This window comes from Onychomys torridus, chromosome 12, assembly GCF_903995425.1.
Source record: "Onychomys torridus chromosome 12, mOncTor1.1, whole genome shotgun sequence".
NCBI lineage: Eukaryota > Metazoa > Chordata > Mammalia > Rodentia > Cricetidae > Onychomys > Onychomys torridus.
The window spans coordinates 15923542-15944428 of NC_050454.1; the positions used below are offsets into that span (position 1 = coordinate 15923542).

Sequence of the window (20887 nt, forward strand, 5' to 3'; positions counted from 1 at the left end):
GAGTAAAAACTCAACCGGATGTCGGAGGAACAGGCTGGCCTCGAACTCAGAGCCCAGATCTGGGAGCAGCAGTAGAGTCACAGAGTTGGCACTGACCTCGTCAGCTACCGGCTGAGTGACCATGAGTAAGTAGGTCACCTCTCCTCAAAGTCTCCTTCCCTCTCTGCAAACGGAAGGGCTAAAGCTCTTTCCGAAGTTCTTCCCAATGGTAGCATTAGATACGCCTCATCTTGAGACTACCCAGGAGGCATGACTCCCTTCTAAAGAAGTGGCAGGTTTCCTTGTGCTGTGACCACCGCAATGAAAGCCTTGCCTTGAAGACTCCCCTGCACCAAATGTGACCATTTGGTTCAATCCCAGACCATGGGATGTAAGTGTAAGTATTATGTGGTAACTATTAAGGACAGTCCTTAGCAGATAGCTAACAGGAGTCGTTTATTTGTTTTGAGACAGTGTCTCCCTACACAGGCCAGGCTCAGGCCAGCCTCGAACTCATGCACCATTATGCCTGGCTTGAAATGAGTCTTCTTAAGTCCCCTCTCCCTCCCTGCCAGCTACAGTTATAGAGGATGGCTGGAACTCAAACAGTCTGCTGAAATTAGAAAGTCCCCTCACACAACAGGGGGCTTCCCTCTCCACACTTGAACGTGAGTGGAGTAAATGGTCTTCTTGAAGCACTATCCATCTAGACTTTCTAGACCACACACAAATAGGTCTGAGCACCCTATGAAACAGCAGCTTCAACAAGAAAAGACTAACAATAGAATGTGCTCTCGAAAGCACCTGAAATCCCAAATCTTGCACCCCACTTCAGATGGAGAGAGATTGTGGAGGGCTCTGCATGCCTGTGCCTTTCCCGACCACTGGCACTTTCAGTGGGCATTTCTGATCAGGTCAGCTCCCTACTACACATGTAACCACCAGCTGGGACCTCTCCAGTTCCCCTCTCTGGCCCTTTACTCTTAAGGGGGCCAGCTCATCCCTTAGAAGGGTCCAAACAAGATGGAAGAGACAGAAGATGACTGTGGGACCTCACCACATGAACACCCTCTGGCCTGCCTGTGTCTCCCTGAACAAAGCTAATCATGGGAAGTGTAAGCTCCTCCCTTCCCAGGCCAGCTGCAGCCATGGCATGCTGAAGACTACCGCCTTCTCTAGAGACCCCAGGTTAAATACCCTAAGTCCTCACATGAGGTCTCAAGTCACCCCTCATTCTGAAGGGTCTTCCTGAGACACGTGACGTCAGAGCTCAGCCTGCTGCTGAACACTGTGCTGCCGGAGAAAATTAATGCACTCCCTGGCACTGTGATTTATTTTTGGAAATAAGTACCCTTTGCTTTCATAACTCAGAATACAGGATATTAATCACACAACTCTTTGCTGGTGGGCCACAGTTGAAAAAGAGAGAAGAAGGCTGGGGCACCATTAGCCCAGCCTTAAAATATGGAGCCTAACTGTCAGAGTTCTGGCAGGAACCTGACACATCCAATTTCTCTGGCAAGCTGCTTGGCATGAGGTAGCGGGTCTCTTGAAAGTGCTTGTGCCCTTTGACACAGTGGATCCACTTCTGAGGCGCTGTCCCGAGGGGATGAGCGAGCTTTCTGGCACAGATATGACTCACAGATACAACCCCAACATGGACAGGAGTCAAATCTGTGCAAACAACCCAAACACCCCACAGCAGGGGAATGGCTGCACACAATGGCACAGAGGGATGATGGGACAATGCAAAAACATTTGCCTAGAGGTTAAGTTGAATCAGAAAAAAAAAAAAAAAAAAAAAAAAAAAGAGGCACTCCTGGCATGATGGCAGCTATAAGTAAACAAAGTGACCTTCAGAAAAGACTGGCAGAGAACGAAATGCACCTAGGCTGCCTTGGAGAGCTGCATGCTTCTTTCTCTATTTTATAACTCGACATAATAAGAACAACTGATGTCAATTTTGTTTTGTATTTCATTTATTTTATGTGTATGAGTGCTCTGTCTGTCTGTACGCCTGCAGGCCAGAAGAGAGCATCAGATCTCATTACAGACGGTTGTGAGCCACCATGTAGTTGTTGGGAATTGAACTCAGGCCCTCTGGAAGAGCAGCCAGTGCTCTTAACCACTGAGCCATCTCGCCAGCCTTGATTTCAATTTTTAAAGAAAAAAAAAAAATCACCGCCATTTGGCTACATTATGGAAAGAGCTCTCAAAGAGTCTCCCAGTGAAGAAATTCAACTGTATTGTGGCAAAACATGAAAGTTCCTAAGTAACGGGCTGTTAACATCACCAGTCACAGAGCAAAGTAAGACAATGGCCTCCTGCTGTGATACACTGAATGGAAACATCAAAACTCAAACTGTAGCTTGACTATGCTGGCTCACATCTGTAATCCCACCACATGGGAGACTGAGGCAGGAAGATTGCGAGTTAGAAGCCAGCCTGGACAACATAGCAGGATCCTGTCAAAACGAAAATAAACAAACAGGGTCGGCGAGATGGCTCAGTGGGTAAAGGAGCTTGCTGCCAGGCCTGATGATCTAAGTTCAATATTCAGTACCCACATGGTAGAAGAAGAAAATGAGGCCTGGGCGGTCACCACAAGCTTTTAATCCCAGCACTCAGGAGGCAGAGCCAGGAGGATCTATGTGAGTTTGAGGCCAGCCTAGGCTACAGAGTGAGATCTGGGACAGGCACCAAAACTACACAGAGAAACCCTGTCTTGAAAAAAACAAACAAACAAACAAACAAACAAAAACAAAAAACAAACAAACAAAAAAAGATAATGGACTCCCATGAGTTAGCCTCTAACCTCAACATACACGCACTCAGGCATGCACACGTGCACGCGCACGCGCGCGCGTGCGCACGCACACACACACAATAAATAAAAGTAATTTTAAGTTATTTTAAAACTTAAAAACAAATAGACAAACAAAAAAATCTCAAGCTGTACAAACGCTTCAAAAAATGTCAAGGTCACAAAGGACAAGTGAGGAGTCTCCCCAGGGCCAAGAGAGCTAAAGCACAATTGGGCACACTGGTCTGAGCCTGGGCCCCGACGCAGAGTCGGTCCAGTGAATCTGTGGCTGACACACCTGCTGATTCCATCAACTTCAGATCAAAAGCACGCCTAAGAATTGGCCTGGACTGACTCATAGAATGATTGTTCTCATCACAGCCCCAACAACACGCTGATGTTCACACAGCATTTACACTGTACAGGCATCACAAGCAAACCAGAGATGACCCGGGGTGCATAGAAGGATTACACATGTGTAAAACTCTCTACTAGTCTTGGGGATCTTGGCACTCAGGGACTTTCATATCGGCAGGGTTCCTGGACTCATTCCCCAGTGGCCACTAAAGGCTATCCGTTCTTTCCTGATTTTGATCATTGCATTGTGTTAGGTAAGATAATATTCCTGTGTTTTAGGAAATACAGTCATGCATTGCTTAATGACAGGAATTAGTTAATTCTGGGAAACGCAGCTCAATAGGACTGAAACGCTGCTGTGTCACATGACTGCTCTGAAGCATTTAAGGAGCAAAGAACATCATACATGCTCATTATACGTGCAGAGGAAGAGCCTAACTAAATGTGATCAAATATATTCATGGCTCCTGACTAAAGGGTGTGTGAGAACCTTTTATATTCGTTTTTCATGCAACTCTTCTGTAAGGCTGGCACTATTTCCACTTGAGAGACAGAAAAACAAAATCATACTTGCTGGGGGTTGAGGGACAGCACTAAGGAGATCACGCAGTGGTAAAACACTTGTGTCAAACATGAAGACAGGAGTTCAGATCCCCAGCTCCCACGTAAACGCCAGGCAGATGTGGGGCTGTCTGTAACCCCAGCACTGCGGAGGAGAGATTTGATCCCAGGAGTAAGATGGCTAGCCAGACAAACCAAACCAGTGAGCTCTGGGTTCAGGTGAGAGATCCTGCCTCAATATACAAGACTGACTGAGAAAGACATTCAACACCAACCTCTGCCCGCCACTCACATGCATTCACACCCGCATCCAGATGTGAGTGTGCACATTCTAACACACACACACACACACACACACACACACACACACACAAACACACACATTCCCGCACACACCAGTCAAACAAAAACAACAAATACTGGCTGGGGCTGAGAATGTAGCTCAGTGGTAAAGAACTTACCTAACATGTGACCCCTGGGTTTTATCCACAACACTGCAAAAACAACAATGCCTCCCCCCTCCCCCGTAAAAAAAACAAAACAAAACAAACAAACAAACAAAAAATACAAACAACTACCCAGTAAAAGAAAGAAAAAATAGAGATGGCTGTAAGGGAGGGCTCAAATGGCACCATCACTTCCCACAGGCCTTCCGCCCTGCCTGCTCTGCTATGGGGTCTGCTCTGCTCTGCTATGGGGCCTGCTCTGCTCTGCTATGGGGTCTGCTCTGCTCTGCTATGGGGCCTGCTCTGCTATGGGGTCTGCTCTGCTCTGTTCTATGGGGTCTGCTCTGCTCTGTTCTATGGGGTCTGCTCTGCTCTGCTATGGGGTCTGCTCTGCTCTGCTATGGGGTCTGCTCTGCTCTGCTATGGGGTCTGCTCTGCTCTGCTATGGGGTCTGCTCTGCTATGGGGTCTGCTCTGCTCTGCTATGGGGTCTGCTCTGCTCTGCTCTATGGGGTCTGCTCTGCTATGGGGTCTGCTCTGCTATGGCACACCAGCACTTTTCCATGTATATACAGTGCCCACCTGTCCTTCCTGCCCTTGCGCTACTGGCTGCTCCTTAACTTCAGAGACCATGAGTTTTCTGTTTTGTTTGGTTTGTGGGGAAGCTGATTGGTTTTGTTTTTAGTTTGGGGGGAGGTCGGGGTTTTTTGTCTGTTTTTTCCTTTACAGGAACTGGTATATAGAATTTGAAGAAAAACAGGACTGGAGATGCGGCTCTGTAGAACACTTGGCTAGCATGCATAAGGTCCTGAGTTCAATCCATAGACACCATGAAAAGAAAAACCAAAAAATATCCTACATGTAACACATACCGAGCAAATTCTTATAACATGGGTTGGATGAGGGGCTATTCGAAATAACCCTAATTTTTTTTGTGGGGGGGGGGGGTGAGCAGCATTAATTTTTTTTAAATTAATTTATTTATTATGTATACAGTATTCTGTTTGCATGTATCCCTGCAGGCCAGAAGAGGGAGCCAGATCTCATTACAGTTGGTTGTGAGCCACCACGTGGTTGCTGGGAATTGAACTCAGGACCTCTGGAAGAACAGCCAGTGTTCTTAACCTCTGAGCCATCTCTCCAGCCCCCCTAATTTTTAAATATAAGTAACATGCTCTTTCAAAGGATGAATCCTAAGCATCTACCACCAACCACATGGCAGAGCGCTGCTCTTAAACCAGCAAGGAAGGCTGAACCACAGAGTAAATTTGGGAGTCACACCACCAGTTTCTGATGTCATTGTTTACCCAGTAGGCTTTGAAACACAACTGAAGCGCCCTGAGTCCCTGAATTGGGGGGAGAGGGGGTTTACAAGCACAGGCCTCTCGCTGCAGGGGCTGGGGGAGCTAGGTGTGTATATTAAAAAGCAGACTAGGATAGGACGAGGGCTGGAGGGATGGCTTAGTGGTGGAGCACCCTTGCTGCTCTGGCAGAGAACCAAGGTTTGATGCTCAGCATTCACGTAGTGGGCTCCTAACCACCTTCATCTCCAGTTCCAGGGAGTCCAATGTCTCTCCTGATCTCCACGTGGGCCTTCAGGAGGTACTCAGCACTAAAGCTGCAACACTCGCTCAGGATCACAGAGCAAGTAAGTGACCTCTGATTCAGACCCAAGTCTGAAGGACCCTCGCACCCAGAGTGGAACAAAAGGAGCCACAGACTGTCTTTGTCCTGTAAGCACAAAGCTAGCTACATTCTTAAAACAGGCTGAACATCTGGAATTGGAAAATCCAAAACGAGGTCTATGTAGCACAGGCTTGCAGTGACCCTCTTTGGTCAGTCTCCCAAGTGCTGGGATTACAGATTTGTGCCGCCACGCTTGGGTCCAAACATAAGACTTCCAGAGTATCACCATGATAAGTGGACAATCACACATCCAACTACGCCTAATGTGTCCCAGTGCAAATGCAGGTATGCTAAAAGAATATTCCATAAAATTACCTTCAGGCTACACATACAAGATGCATTTGAAAGGGAAATGATCTTCAGACATGGAACTCATCACCAAGATCTCATTATGTATACAAAAAGATTAAAAAAAAAAAAAAAAAAAAAAAAAAAAAAAAAAAAAACCTTGAAATCCAAAATACTTCTGATCCCATCATTTCTGCTAAGAATCCTCAGTGTGTGTTTTGCTTCCTTGGAGAAATCACTCCTTATACTAAGGACTGCACAAGCCAGCTTCTCCCTGCATTCTGCACAGCACAAACGTGGCTGTCAACTGGGGACAAGTCAGGGGCAGGACAATTGATCCAGGAGCCTATAAAAACAGGTTTGCTTATCCTGAAATTGCAACTGCGGTGCATTTAACCAAGACATAAGTCCCTGAGGCTTTTAATGTTTTGGAAAACCTCTTCTAGGGCCAAGAGGGCTTTGGGTGACTGCCAGCCCGGTGTGCCAGGCCTGCTAACGAGGATGAACTGGTAGAAACACTGAATTAGAGAGGTGGGGGGCAAGGGGGAGCAGGGAGAGGAGGAGCAGGGGAGGAGGAGGTGAATTCCCACTCTGGAAACCCAATCAAGCCTCAAAGCTTCCCTAATTGATAAGAAAAAAAGCAACTCAAGTGCTCCTGACCCCGAAGTACACAGCCATGCTTTCATACACACAACCACGTTCTGTTCCCCAACCCACGTTTCCAGCCTTCCAGTCTCCACTCAGAAGCAGTCATAAAATCAATCTAGCGGGTGACACCTGCATCTCTTTCAAATGACATGAAACAGAAACGTCAGGACGCCTGATAGGTGGCGAGACTAAGCGTTCAGAGAAACAGTTACATCTGCCGATTGTGTTGAACACAGGGTGGGAGACTGACGGAGCACTCTACGTCTAGGATGTGTGAGGCCCTGGGTTCAATCCCCAGTACCTCTACCACGACCCCAAAAAGATATGTACATGTTCTGGCTATAAACCACTGCTGTGGGGAGTGGAACCAACACACACACACACACACACACACACACACACACACACACACACACACACTGAAGTTCAAAGCAATTAAAAGACTCGCCTCAGGCCAAGCCTAAGAGGGCACATGCAGAGCCTGCCCAGTGTGTGAACAAAGATCCTGTATTCTTCTCTACACCTGGCCGTGGGAACATTGCCACAGACATCTCTGGCGCTCTCCCCCATTCCCTAAGAAAAAGAGCCGTGGGGCCGGCAAGTTCTCTTTCCCCTCTAGCCACTGAGGGTGAGGAACTGAAAAGAGCCGTGACAGCCTGATCCATCTTCCTCTGATCCATCTTCCTCCGGTTAACCTGCACGCCTGCCATTCCCTGGAAGCCCTTCACAGAATACCGAAAACTTCATGTGCTCGGGCCAAGTGACACGGCAGGACACTGGCGATCCAGCTCCAGACAGTGGCAGAAAGGCATGCCGCCCCAGTCAGTGGAGAGCAGTAACCCTGCCTGCCAAATGACTGTCTGCCACACAAATTAATGCTCCCTGCTATAGTTTGGGTTTGGAATGTTCCCCAAAGGCCCAAGAGTACAAAGCTTAGCTCCCAACTGCAGTATAGTATTGCAAAGCCAGAGAATCCTAGGCCTCGGGCCCCTTCCTGCCTCTGCTCCACACTCTCCATAAGGTACACAGGCCTTTTCTACAGGCTGTCATCCCTGTAACAGATGGTACCGCCACAAGCCCAAGCAACGGGGCCCAGAGATCATGGACTCAAACCTAGGAAACCTGGAGCCAAAATAAGCCTTTCTTCCTCCTAAATGAATGATCTCGGACATTTTGTCACAGCCACAAGAAACGACTAAAACACCACATATTTTCGGAGCTGTATCCCACTCCTTCCTCTTTTTTGAGACAAGGTCTTACTGTACTGCCCTGGCTATCCTGGAACTCCCTATGTAGACCAGGCTGACCTCATATACACACAGAGATCTGCCTGCCTCTTCCCAGGGCCTCCTGAGAGCTAGGGTCAAAGGCATGTGCTACCATGCACAGCAGTATCAGAACGGTTAAGTACATGCTTCCTGTAAATACAGATTTCTGGGCCTTACTCTACAGGTCTGAACGGCCCTGAAATAGGTTTTTATGCACATATTCTTTCTCTAGTTCAGGTTTGTTGACCAAACCTTTGCTGGGTAAGTCAGCACACACTCTTAATGTGGATTTTATCCACAGCCTGACTGGAGAGACTACCACTGATGCATCTTTTAAAACCACTCTCTCAGGACCCCCATGTCACTCCCATCCCCATTCATGGTCAGAACTTTCTATCGCTTCCCTGTCCAGTCCTCATCCCTCTGAAATCTGGCCCCTGCCACTGAGATGGCTCAACAATGTCCCTACCCCACGAACCCTGTGGCTGTCAGGTTCTCACAGCCTCTGAGGCCTCTGTGACCCTCTAAATCTCTCATTCTCTCTCTCTCTCTCTCTCTCTCTCTCTCTCTCTCTCTCTCTCTGTGTGTGTGTGTCTGTCTGTCTGTCTGTCTATACACACACACACACACACACACACACACTCTGAGGCTTCTCTGGGATCACCCAGTCCCCTCCTTTGTCCACCCCACACTTTCCACAGGAGATCTCTCTGTAGAAGAGCACTCCTAATGTCTCCAGGCTAGGCCTCCATTCTGGGCAACACACTCACTTCCTGCTGTCCTGGTTTGCCTTCTGTTCCTGTGATAAAAACACTCTGACCAAATACAACTTGGGGAAGAAAGGGTTTATACTTCATCTTACACTTTCAGTTCACAGTTCCTCATTGAGAGAAGTTTGGGCAGGAACTCAAGCAGGGCAGGAGCTTGAAAGCAGAAACCAGAAGAACACTGCTTACTGGCTAGCACCCAGACTCACATTCAGTTACCTTTGTTATACAGATCAGACCCATCTGCCTAGGGATGGTAGTGCCCACAATGGACTGGGCCCTCCTCAATCAATTAGCAACCAAGAAGCTGCCCCTTTCCCCCACATGCCCACAGGTCAGTCTGATGAAGGTAAGTCTTCGATCGAGGTTCCCTCTTCCCAGATGTGTCAAGTTGAAAACTGAGATTAGGCATCACATCTGCTCACTCAGCAGTTCTTACTGTGGGTTCAAGGATCAGTTAATTGTGAAAACGACTTAATTCCCATACAAACCAATATTGAGCATATTTCAAAGTTTTACAATAAAGATGCATTAAAATAACAAAGCTAGGTCAAAAGAGGAGATAAGGAGGTAAGCTCAAAAATATTTTTTTGAAGGAGGTTGTTAGAAAGTAACATACTTGGGACCAAATTAGATACCAGGAACAACTAGGTTTCTCTTCCAGTTCACACATATCATTTGTAGCCTCCCCCAATCCTGATCGTGGGCCCTGAAGAATAAGCAAAGCTCTCTCCCCAGGGCAGTAGACAGCCTTCAGACGGACTTCTTACACAGTACTATGCTATGACATAAAAAGTTCACAGACTGAGGGCTGGAGAGATGGATCCATGGTTAAGTGCACTGACTGCTCTTCCAGAGGACCAAGGTTCAATTCCCAGCACCCACACGGCAGCTCACACCTGTCTGCAACTCCAGTTCCAGGGGATCCAATGCCTCTTCTGGCTTTGCACATGGTGCTCAGATATATGCAGGCAAAACATGCACACTTACTACAATGAAAATAAGTAAGTCTAAAAAAGAAAAAAAATAAATTCTCTTTTACTTCCAAATCTTGGCTAATTTTTCTATGCATCTGTACCTATGAATTTGACCTTGTTTGGTGCAAAGGATTGAAACAGGGCTCTGTGTGTGCATTCTACCACTGTGTGTAAGCCCTCTACCACTGAGCTACATTACATCTCTAGCCCCTGGTATTTTGGAGCAGTGTTTCACTATGTGGCACAGGCTGGCCTGCAACTCATGAACCTCCTGCCTCCACCTCCTTCTTGTTATTATATACAGTGTGCACCACACCAGGCAGGAGAGTCTGTGACCTTAGGTGGAGAAAAGGTCTATCCTTATTTCTGTTAACATCAGCAGACTTGTAAATGCACTAATGCTTTCTACAGCTTAGGAATGGAGGTGGCATACGCCAGCAGTAACTATAGTCACTGACTCCACCAACGGAAATCACCTTTTCTTTCTTGGAGCAGATAGCCTCCTGGGCTGTTTCTGATAGGACCACCTCTCTAAATAACAGAAATTCTCAAACCTGCCATCCAGATCTTACGTAACTCACCAACCCAGCAAATCTATTACCAACAAGTTATGGCCATCTTCCTCAACATGTGTTGTATTTCTAACTGCTTTCCTTTATAAATCCACACATTCTGAGACCTTTACAAACACTATTTTGAGACTGGGGCCCTTGGCCCGGGGAAGCCTTTCCTCAACTCCCTGCATCAGGTGGGGGATGGTAAGGCATCCTCTTGTCACTCACTGTGCTTTCTCTCCCAACAGCTCATCTCTGAATGACGTCACTGCTATTTGACTTGGCTACTGAAGAGTGGTCTGATTTATCAGTACAGCCCAAATGTCTCAGCACAGGACTCGGCTCATAAAAGTTTTCAAGGAAATAGCCATTGTAGAAAGGAGGAGGAGGAAGAAGAGGAGGAGAAAGAGGAAGAGGAGGAGGAGGAAGAGGAGGAGGAGGAGCAGCAGTAGCGACTGTCAAATGGCCAAACTCCTGTCACAGCCTTAGGACACTGGCGCTGGTCCAATTCCTCAATGGACACATAGAATATTCTGCCCAGGATGCAGCAAGGTGAGGCCCTTTGATGAAAGGAAAGAAAACCCCTGGGGACCCTTGCCTCCCTGACCTACCTGTACATTTGAAGCCCAGCTTATCGCTCTCCACCTGGACCCTGTGAGCACTGCCAACCAGGACTGAAGGACCCTCTGACAAACAGGATGCCGAAGGGCTAGCGGAATGGCGGAACTCTTTGGAGGAGAGGGAACTCCACTCCTGCTCCAGAAAGCTGTAATGAGCTGAAAACTGCACATACAACCGGGGCCTCAGTGTGACTCCGAGGAATAAAAAAGATGTAAAAAGGCTATTCTAACCTCATGCCATCTGAGTGTCATTAGCCCCCCGGTGCACAACTGCAAAGCTAACTAACGGCTAGCAAGAAGTGCTGGAAGACTGGCATGTGGGGTAGGGTGGCCAAAGGGGATGCAAACCGGAGCTACTTGGAGAGGAGGAAGCCAGCTGGTACCTAGCCAATGGCTTCTCCCATGCCATGGCCATCAGGAAGCTATGGGGCAAGTGACATGGCCAGTCCAGAAAAACAAGGCCAGCTCGGCTGCTTAAACACTCGGGGCAGCTAATGCTCCTTCACCTTCTGAGCCACATACCCTCCGTTCTTTTTTGTTTGCTTGTTTTTCGAGACAGGGTTTCTCTGTGTAGTTTTGGTGCCTGTCCTGGATCTCGCTCTGTAGACCAGGCTGGCCTCGAACTCACAGAGCTCTGCCTCCCAAGTGCTGGGACTAAAGGCGTGCACCACCACCACTCGGCTCCATACCCTCCATTCTTATGAAAGGGCACTGCTCCCCACCTCCATCCATACTAATCCCTCTCTGGGTCACAGTATTTAACCAGCTAAACTCACCATTATTAGAATAGGACCTAACACCACACTGAAGAGGGGTCACATGGATCAGCCGGGTCAACCCTAAGTCCCTCTACAAACATAAGATTTGTCACAACTCCAGTCACTATAACAAACAGCCAGAGACTTAGAAGCATGCTGCAAGACAGGACTAGCAGAAGGAACAGACTAGCCCACCACAGGGGAGCAGCAAGCAAAAGGGCGGGGGGGGGGGGGGGGGGGGGTGTAAAACGTTAGGACTCCTTCTGTCCCCAACTGGGTCCAAAATATAGCAGCGAGAGGTCAGGGCAATACACAGAGTAAAAGAACTTATGTTCTTCTTCCAGCTGCTCCTAACCTGGCCACTTGGTTTCAAAACCAAGCACACAGAACAAAACCACAAAGCTGAGGTGAAAGCCTCTAGGGATTAATGTGGTCTGCTCAGTGTGTCTCTGCCCCAAGAGAGGATCCACTTTCAGAAGGAAGGAGGAGAAACAGAGACTTAACCCCTCCGCCTCTTGGTATGCACCAACCAGTCCCCAGGTGTTTCCACATAAAGAGGGGGAGGTCAAGGTCAGCAGCAAGAGGCCCCCAAGGAGAACCCCAGCAGCACAGGCCCCACCACATGGCACCTGTATCACATGGTCTCTGGCTCACACCGGCTAGTCTGGCCCTCCAATGCATATGACCTACTACTCTTTACCAGCATCCTATGCCTATTCAACAGCTCGCTGTGATACTAAGGCTCCTACAGCTGCCAAGCCCAGTGCTGCCCACTTCTTGATTGTTTCCACCCAGCAAAATAGATCCTATTGCCACCATTTACAAACAAGTGAAGCAGGGCCCAAGGCCATGCAGCTACCCAGTATCAGCTGGCTGAAAGCCGGCTTTCTTTCCAACACATCACACTTGACTCTAACACAAAACAAGGAGGGAAGCAAGAAGAAAGTGTTCTGGGCAAAGCAACTCAGCCTTTCCCCTCAATGCACTGTTCCACAGTATTATTAAAAGGACCACCTTCATCTCTCTCGGGCCTACAGAATCCAGTCTCAGGGCTTGCCGTTCTTATTCCCCACCCCCAGACTCTTGGTTCCGCTTCCCACCAGCTGGACCTCTCTCCTCTCTTGCTCACATCTGTCTTGGAGGCTTCCTTCCCTGTCGGCAGCATTCACTCTGTCCACCAAATGCTCCTCCATCACCCACATGCCCGGGCCTGGGCTAAGTGCTTACCACACAACAGCCAGGCAAGGATTGAAACAGTCACAGAGCCTGAGCTCCACCCTCCCTGTGAGACCAACTCTTTCCTGGGGCCATCTCTGGTCACTCAGTACCCACCACCTACCTGCCCCTGGCCTAACTCCCCAGCTGTTAGCACTTGGCATCCATGTAGAACTCAGCCATAGCTCCACCTGTGTACCCCACACATCTGTTTTAATACTTCTTTGATAATGTGTTTATTTCTGTGGGAGAAGTGCACTCTAAGCTCCAAGCAGCATTATCAATGGCAATTAGGTCCCCAGGCCAGCCCACAAAGGCCTATTAAATATATAATGGTGCCAGAGAAAAAGAGAACCTGCCTGACTGTATCCTAAAAGCTCTGCAGGCGAGGCCACAGGGAAAACATGCCTTCTGAGCCTGCACCCACCATCCCCTGGGCTCTGAGCTTTCCAGCCGCCATAGGGACAAAAGCACCGGAAGCAAGCTGGAGAAGGGGAATGGGAGGGACACAATTCATAATTCAGCAGGCCTGGCTCTCCTCTTGGTTCCGCTGAAGGCTGGGGAGGGGGGTGAGGTGTAGTCCATGGGTAGAGAGCTTGTCTAGTGTGTGTGGGGCTCAAGGTTCAATTCCCAGCGCTGCAAAGTAAAGGTCACTTCTCAGATGTCACAAGTTCATGGACTGTTTTCTAAATATATTTGTAAACATAATATGTATTGTCCATTTTTATATAAATGTTATCAAGAATGGGCTTTTTTGATGTGAAATCTCACTATACTACCACTAGGTTCGGTATTTTCAAAGACACTAAACATCCCATCTAAAATATAGACATGGAAAAATACATGTGTGTGTGTGTTGCTGGGGAATGAACCCAGAGCCTCCTACATTCTAAGCAAGTACTCTGCCACTGAGCCACAGCCACAGCCCTAGGCAAGTTTTATTTATTTATTTAAGTATTTTAGTTTTTCAAGACAGGGTTTCTCTGTGCAGCTTTGGCTGTCCTGGAACTGACTGTGTAGACCAGGATAATCTCAAACTTAGAGATCCATCTGCCTCGGCCTCCGGAGCTCTTGATCAAAGGCATGTACTACCACCACCCAGCTTCTAGGCTAGTTTTTAACTGAAAATATTGGGATTCATTTAAAAAAATCCATTCACTGTTATTATTTTTGCAATCTGTTTGTACACCACTGAAAATTCTGCCACTTGGCCTGACATTTGAAAGCCATTGAACTTGGAGACAGCTACTGAGCCCTGACAGGACAGTTCTCTATCCTGTGATTGCCTACTACATAATAAAGCCTGTGTGGCCCTAGGGGAAGGTTGGGCTAGGCAGGAAGCTCCAGCTGCACAGGGAGAAAGAGGCTTCTTAGGTCAAGGGGTCCTGGCCTCTCTAGTCTGGGAGCTTCTGTGGCTAACTTGTCCCAGGTGCCACTGGGGACTTTTCTAGAAGACTAAAGAAAGGCTGCCAAGAAAGCCTTTCAATTTTTTAAATCTTTTCTGATCATAAACATATATACATATATATCTCACTTAGAAAATATAAAAAATAATAATCAAAGAAGTAAACAAAAGCCACCCACCATAGCACCTTCTAGAACAATCAGTATTTCAACGTTCTAGTAGTTTTTCGTACACAACTTCATCCTCCCTGAAGTCTAGTTCTGTATCTTGGCTTTTATACTGAGCATTCTTCCTCTTTAGATGGTCTTCATGCACAACTTAGCATATCTGAACAATAAGTATTCATTGTATTAAGCGTATTTCTTACAACCACGGCAATGAACCGAATGTTTGGTGTACCCTAAAATTCGTATGTTGAAATCCTAACACGGTCCACACTGTGATGGGAATGAAGAGTTGGGGCCTTAGGAAGGAATCTGCATGAATAGGATCAGTGCTTTTAAAGGGGACCCACGCAAGGCGGCAGCGGCGGCCGCTGCGGCGCACACCTTTAATCCCACCTCTCAGGAGACAGAGCCAGGCAGATCTCTGTGAGTTCAAGACCAGCCTGGGCCACAGAGTGAGTTCCAGGAAAGGTACCAAAGCTACACAGAGAAACCCTGTCTCTGGGAAAAACCATAAATAAATAAATAAATAAATAAATAAATAAATAAATAAATAAATAAATGCATGTGCATGCATAGATAGATAGATAGATAGATAGATAGATAGATAGATAGATAGATAGATGGGATAGATAAAAGGGAGGGGTGGCCAGAAAGCTCTCAGGTCCTGTTACACAAGATGCAGGAAATCGGCAGTCAGCAGCCTGGAAGAGAATCTGCCCTAGGACCTGACATCAGTCATCCAGCATCTGAAACAGTGACAAACAAACTGTCATTATAAGGACCCAGTCTGCGGTGTATTTATTATAGATGCCCAAACTAACAAAGAAACATTACTTTCCAAAGTCTGAAAGAGGCCAGAAGGTATGACACCACACCGCTACTAGTGAGTAATTAAATGACTTCCATATTTTGCTCTTATAAAAGATGTGGTACATGTACAGACCTGTATACAAATATCTACAAACCCTTTCCCATCACAGTTTCCTTTATTTGAGAGGGGTGGTTTCAAAACCTCCAGATGCCCGAGACAGCAAATTGTACAGAACACACAGACTTTCTCTCTCATACACCCATATCTGTGATCAAGTTTAATTTATAAATTAGGCAGAGATTTAAAATAACTAATAATAAAGAAATACAGAAGTTATTACTATACTGTGATAAAAAGTGAATGTGGTCTCTCTAACTACCATTTTGTACAATGCTCACTTTTTTTTTTCTCAAGACATAGTGCCTAGCCTGAAATTCTGAGGATGACCTTGACTTCCTGATCCCACTGCCTGGCTTTACACCACACCCAGTTTATGTGATCTGTGATCAAACTCAGGGCTTTGAAGCCCTCTGAGCTCTGTCTTCAGACCCCATCTTCTTCTCACCAACCACAGATAACTTAAAACTGGACAGTGAGACCAGAGATACGGGGGATGCTGAATTTTTTCTTTTATTTTTTTACAGTATTAAGAATTGAATCTAGCACATGCTAGGCAAGCACTCTGTCACTGAGCTCTAGCCCTCCCCCACCTTTTTTCCCATTGGAGACCAGGTCTGCCCAGGCTGCCCTGAAACTGACTTTGTAGCTCAAACTGGACTTTCAATCCTCCTGCCTCAACCCTCCTAAGAGGCTGGGATTCCAAGCCTGTGCCATCAGACCCAGTAAGTACTTTTTCATATCCCTTGAGCCACACCCAGTGGCCTTCAGTCAATCCAGAGTGAACAAAGAACCCAAAGTGCTGGGGGGGGGGGGGGGACTGGAGACCTTTATCAGATCCACTTGGCCCAACCAGCAGTCACTTATTGCTGCTGGATTCCAGGCTCACACCCCTACACCTCACACCTGCCAAGCCAAACTCTAGGCTTAGGGGAAAGAGACATAAAATGCCTGTTTAGGACTCCCAGCTGACAGTGCTTTGGGCAACCCTCAGTGCTGTTCCATATTGCCCTTGGGTACCTGCAGACCTCTACCTCGGAAGTATACTACTCATTATTCCTGGACTCTGCTCCGCCCACTTCACGAATGCCACAGGGACTCTCCCTCAAAGATAACGTATGGCTCTCGGGAGGCAGGCTACCAGCAGCAAGGACATGAGCTCTTCCTGCTCTTGTCCTCTCGTTATTTGCTCACAGGATTGACTGCTGCTCAGCCGAAGGCAACACCTGACAGCAGGCACAAAGTGTAGTTTGCTCCCCACCCCAAAATTCAACCCGGTGGCAAACAATGTGGTTGATAAATGTTTACAGAGTAAAAGTTCAGACTCCTGAGCCCTTGTTTTTTACTGAAGGGAGGGAAAAAGGAAAGAAAGCAGAACCCTCCTCCCTCAGAGTTCAAGGACTGACATCCTGATGGGAGTCGGACCTACTGGCTCCAGGAAACTGATGGCAAACATCAAGGCGGCCACCACCACCACCACCCTTACAGGGTGTCTCCTAGAAAGGGAGGACACAGAGTAGGGAACAGGGAGCTTCCTTTGCCACCTACTTCCACACAACAGAAAACTCGAGGCTACTCCTTACTGGTGACCCCCAAAGGACAGGGCACTGGGAAATAAAAGTGTTTAAAGCCACTCACCCCTCTCCCCCCCGCCCCCACCTGCCCAGGATCCTTGCCACACCCAAAGGGAAAGCAGTGGAATGGCTGGGGCGGGAAGTCTTCCGAACTTGATGGGAGTGGGAGTAACGAGGATGGACCCAAACAAGGAAGACAAGAAGTTATGAGAGAGATGTGGAAGAAGCCGACAACATCCCGTCACACATCCACAGCCACACCTCAGCCCCAGGGGCACACCCATCGCCACTTCTCCCAGGGATGCCCCGGAAAGTCTCCCATCCCCACACGGTATGCACCCCGGTCCACCCCTCCTCCACTCCTGTATCACTCCAGGATCATTTTGCAGTCTGCGGAGCTTGTCCCTCCGACTCCTCAGCGGACCCATCTGACAGCCTCGTTAGCGGGTATCTTTACGGTCCCCATCTCGTGGAAGAAACGCAGACACGTTTAAGGATCCGCGGCGCCACACTGCTCCAAAGTGGCCCGGGTTGGAGCCGGCGTCACATGGGTGTGGGAGCAGAACTCCTGGGGGTGGCGACCCCACCCAGCCCGCTACTCGCCCTTTCTCCCGGGGTCCAACCCACGAGTAAGGTATCCTGGCTGCTTCCACCCGGCACTCACACAGGTGCAGGCGCCGCCCGGGAGGGTCCTGCCTCGGCTGAGGGCGTCCCAGATCTGTGCCCCCGCAAAGTTGTGCGGGACCGCGAACCCTGCGCAAGGAATCACCCGGCCCAGCCCGGGCGGGGCACAGAGGACCAGGACCCCGCTGCCACCCGGCGCGCACGCCCCCAGCCACCCCGGACCGCGCGCGCCCACGGCCACGCGGAGCGCACGTGTCGCCAGCCCGGTGCCTCACCCCGATCGCCAGTAGCAGCCCCCACGCCCGTGCCATCCCCGCCGCCTCCTGCCGTCTGCACCCGGCTCCCGCGCACGCCCGCCAGCTCCACCGCGGCCAACAGCAACCACCACTTCGCAGCCGCTCCCCGCCTCCGAGTTCCCGGTGCCACGTCTGCCAAAGCATGCGCACCAAGCTAGGAGAGGCGGCCCGGAGAGGTGCCTGCCGGGAGTCGTAGTTCACGAGCCGCGGAGGGGGACTCCTCTGCATTGGACTTTGCTCTGGGGACACCCGAGCAGCAGCTGTGGAGAAAGTGGGGCAGGGAAGCCGGGGAGTACGGCCAGGGAGACCTTGCTCTGTGCGCGGAGCTTCAGAACCAACAACTCACTCTGCCCCCAAAGTTAGTTTACTAGGAGGCAACCCGGAGAATTCCAGTCATTTGACTGTAGACACTAATTGTAAAGTCTACCGTGGCCTCTGGAGAATAGGAAAAGCCCTCTGCTTCCCAGACTCCGACCTTCCTCTTTTTTTTCCTTGGCAACATTTATTGAGAGGTCTGGAAACAATTTAGAGATCCCTAAAAAGTTAAGCATAGATTACCATATGATTCACTTATTATTCCTTAGGCATAAGCTCAAAAGAATTGAAAAGGGTACTCAAACAGTACTTTTACACACCAATGTTCCTAACAGCACTGTTTACATTAGCCAAAAGGTAGAAACAACCCAAATAACCTCAGTGAACAAGTGGAGAAAATGTGGTATACGCCCACACAAAGGAATACTTTTTGGCCAATAAAAAGAAGGAAGTGCCATCACGTCAACAAATATCAAAATATAATGCTGATTTTTAAAAAGACAGATACAAAGGTCTTACACTGTATGGTTACATTCATATGAAATATCCAAAGTTTGTAAAAGATATGTAGAGTTAGCAGATTATTGGTTGACCTGGGGAAAGGGAGGAATGGAGAGTGACTATTTAATGGATTCAGGGAATATAGAGGGAGGAGGGACTGTTCAACATTGTGAGTACATTAAAAGTCACCGAACTGTGTACTTTAAAATGGCAGGTGAACGTTAGTTACCTGAGTACAAATTGTAAAATGGGGGCTGGAGAGACGGCTCTGTGGTTAAGAGCCCTTGCTGCTCTTACAATCCACAGTTTGGTTCCCAACGTTCATAAGACAACACACAACCATCTGTAGCCCCAGTTCCAGAGGCTCTGATGCCCTCTTCTGACCTCCAAGGGCACTTGGCATGCATGCAGTACCCCTACATACATGTAGGCAAAACATCTATACACATGAAACATTTTTTAATGTAAAAAAGAAGAAGAAGAAGAAGGAGGAGGAGGAGGAGGAGGAGGAGAAGTCCTCTTTTGGATCCACTTTGCCATGCATGCCTTCAGCTAGTCATTCATTTAGGAATGTTTGTTGGACACCTACTCTGTCCTGAGGATGCAGATGGACAGAAGTAAAATGGACAGTGAAAGTGTACCATCAGGAGTTTGGAGATGATCTCTGAATAAACCTTGCCTGCTGTCTGCAGGTTCAAGGCCACATCTAGAAGTCACCCTTGCCTCACCCCTTCTCAAGAGACCCATCTAATTCCTTGCCATGTCCTGTCGATCCTACCTCCAAAACACAGGTATTCTGCCACCTCCTCCTGTCACTGGTGTGTCCCACCTCCACAAGGGTTGCAGCAGTCTCTAGTGTGTGCCTGCTATTCCCAATAATCCATGTGGTAATGTCACTCGAGTCTTGCTAGTCACTTCCAAAAGCCCTTTCAATGGTCTCCTGTTGCCCTTCAAACAGTGGCTCTCAACCTTCCTAATGCTGTGACCCTTTAATACAGTTCCTCATGTTGTGGTGACCCCCAACCATAAAATTATTTTCACTGCTACTTCATAACTGTAATTTTGCTAGTGTTGTGAATCGTAATGTAAATATCTGCAGTGCAGGATACCTAATATGCCACCCCTGTGTCATTTGACCGCCTACTGGGGATCTCAACCCACAGATTGAGAACCACTGCCTCAGAATAACAAACCCCTCCAGGACCTACAGCCCTGTGTCTGCCCTCTGGACCTCATCCAGATCCTCATCCCTCTCTGGCCAGCTCAGCTTCTGTCACTCATACCATTATTTCCTGGGACCCACCCCCAGAGCAGCTCCTACTTCCTGTTCTTTCCAGGCCTCTGGTTGGCACATTCTAATCCTCCTGGAGCTCTCCTGTGTCCCCATCCACAGCGAACCATAAGACAATGTCCCCCTCCCCTCCCTGAGCCCTCTAATTCCCTAGTTCTCTATCCCTGCTTTGCCTGCACTGACCACAGTCTGCACTTTTCATTCTGGCTGTTCACGGGTTCTGCATTCATAAGTTCAACCAACTGTGAGTTTAGAACGTGCTGTAAAAAGATCACCAACTATACTGACTGGGCATAGGATCAGTTACTCCTTGTTATTGTTCCCTAAAGATGACAGTGTAGCAAAGCATTTGCATTGCATTAGGAATCATTAGTAATGTAGTGCTGACGTGAAGAAGATAAGAGGTACACACAGGTTCTGTGCAAATGCAAAGCTATTTTACATGAGGCACTTGAACAACCCTGCAGTTTGTTGTTTGTGAGGACCATGGGGGTGTTCTGGGAACCAATCCCCAAGGATACTGAAGGACAACTGTATTTTGTTGTATTTGTTATCTGTTGCTCCACCACGAATATGTTTCCCTTTTTCTTACCATTTCCAGAGCCTGAGGCAGGACCTGAACCACGGGAGTTTCCAAGTGCTGCGTGGGTGAACAGCCCTATGAAGTCCTGTTGAGGCACTTTAGAAATTTCTAAAGCAGGTGGGGAACATGGCTTCCTCAAAGCACTGGGCAACTTCAAGCTCACAACCCACATAGGGGAAGGTGAGCCATGTACCTCTTCTCTGTGAGTCTATTTCCTATCTGCAAAACAAAGTTTGTGAGGAAAACTGAGCTTCTCTCTGTTATAAGCATTGCAGTC

At 48.1% G+C, this 20887-nt stretch overlaps 1 protein-coding gene across 1 annotated transcript in view; it reads right to left on the reverse strand.

Annotated features, from left to right (window-relative positions):
• The window catches only part of Pdia5 (protein disulfide isomerase family A member 5), a 90798-nt gene extending 72760 nt beyond the window's left edge, over window positions 1–18038 (reverse strand). The window contains exon 1 of the mRNA XM_036203778.1: window positions 17900–18038. Within this exon, the coding sequence (XP_036059671.1) occupies window positions 17900–17935 (36 nt within the window). The 5' untranslated portion in view covers window positions 17936–18038. The remainder of the gene's footprint in view (window positions 1–17899) is intronic.
• Between the last annotated feature and the right edge of the window lie 2849 nt (window positions 18039–20887).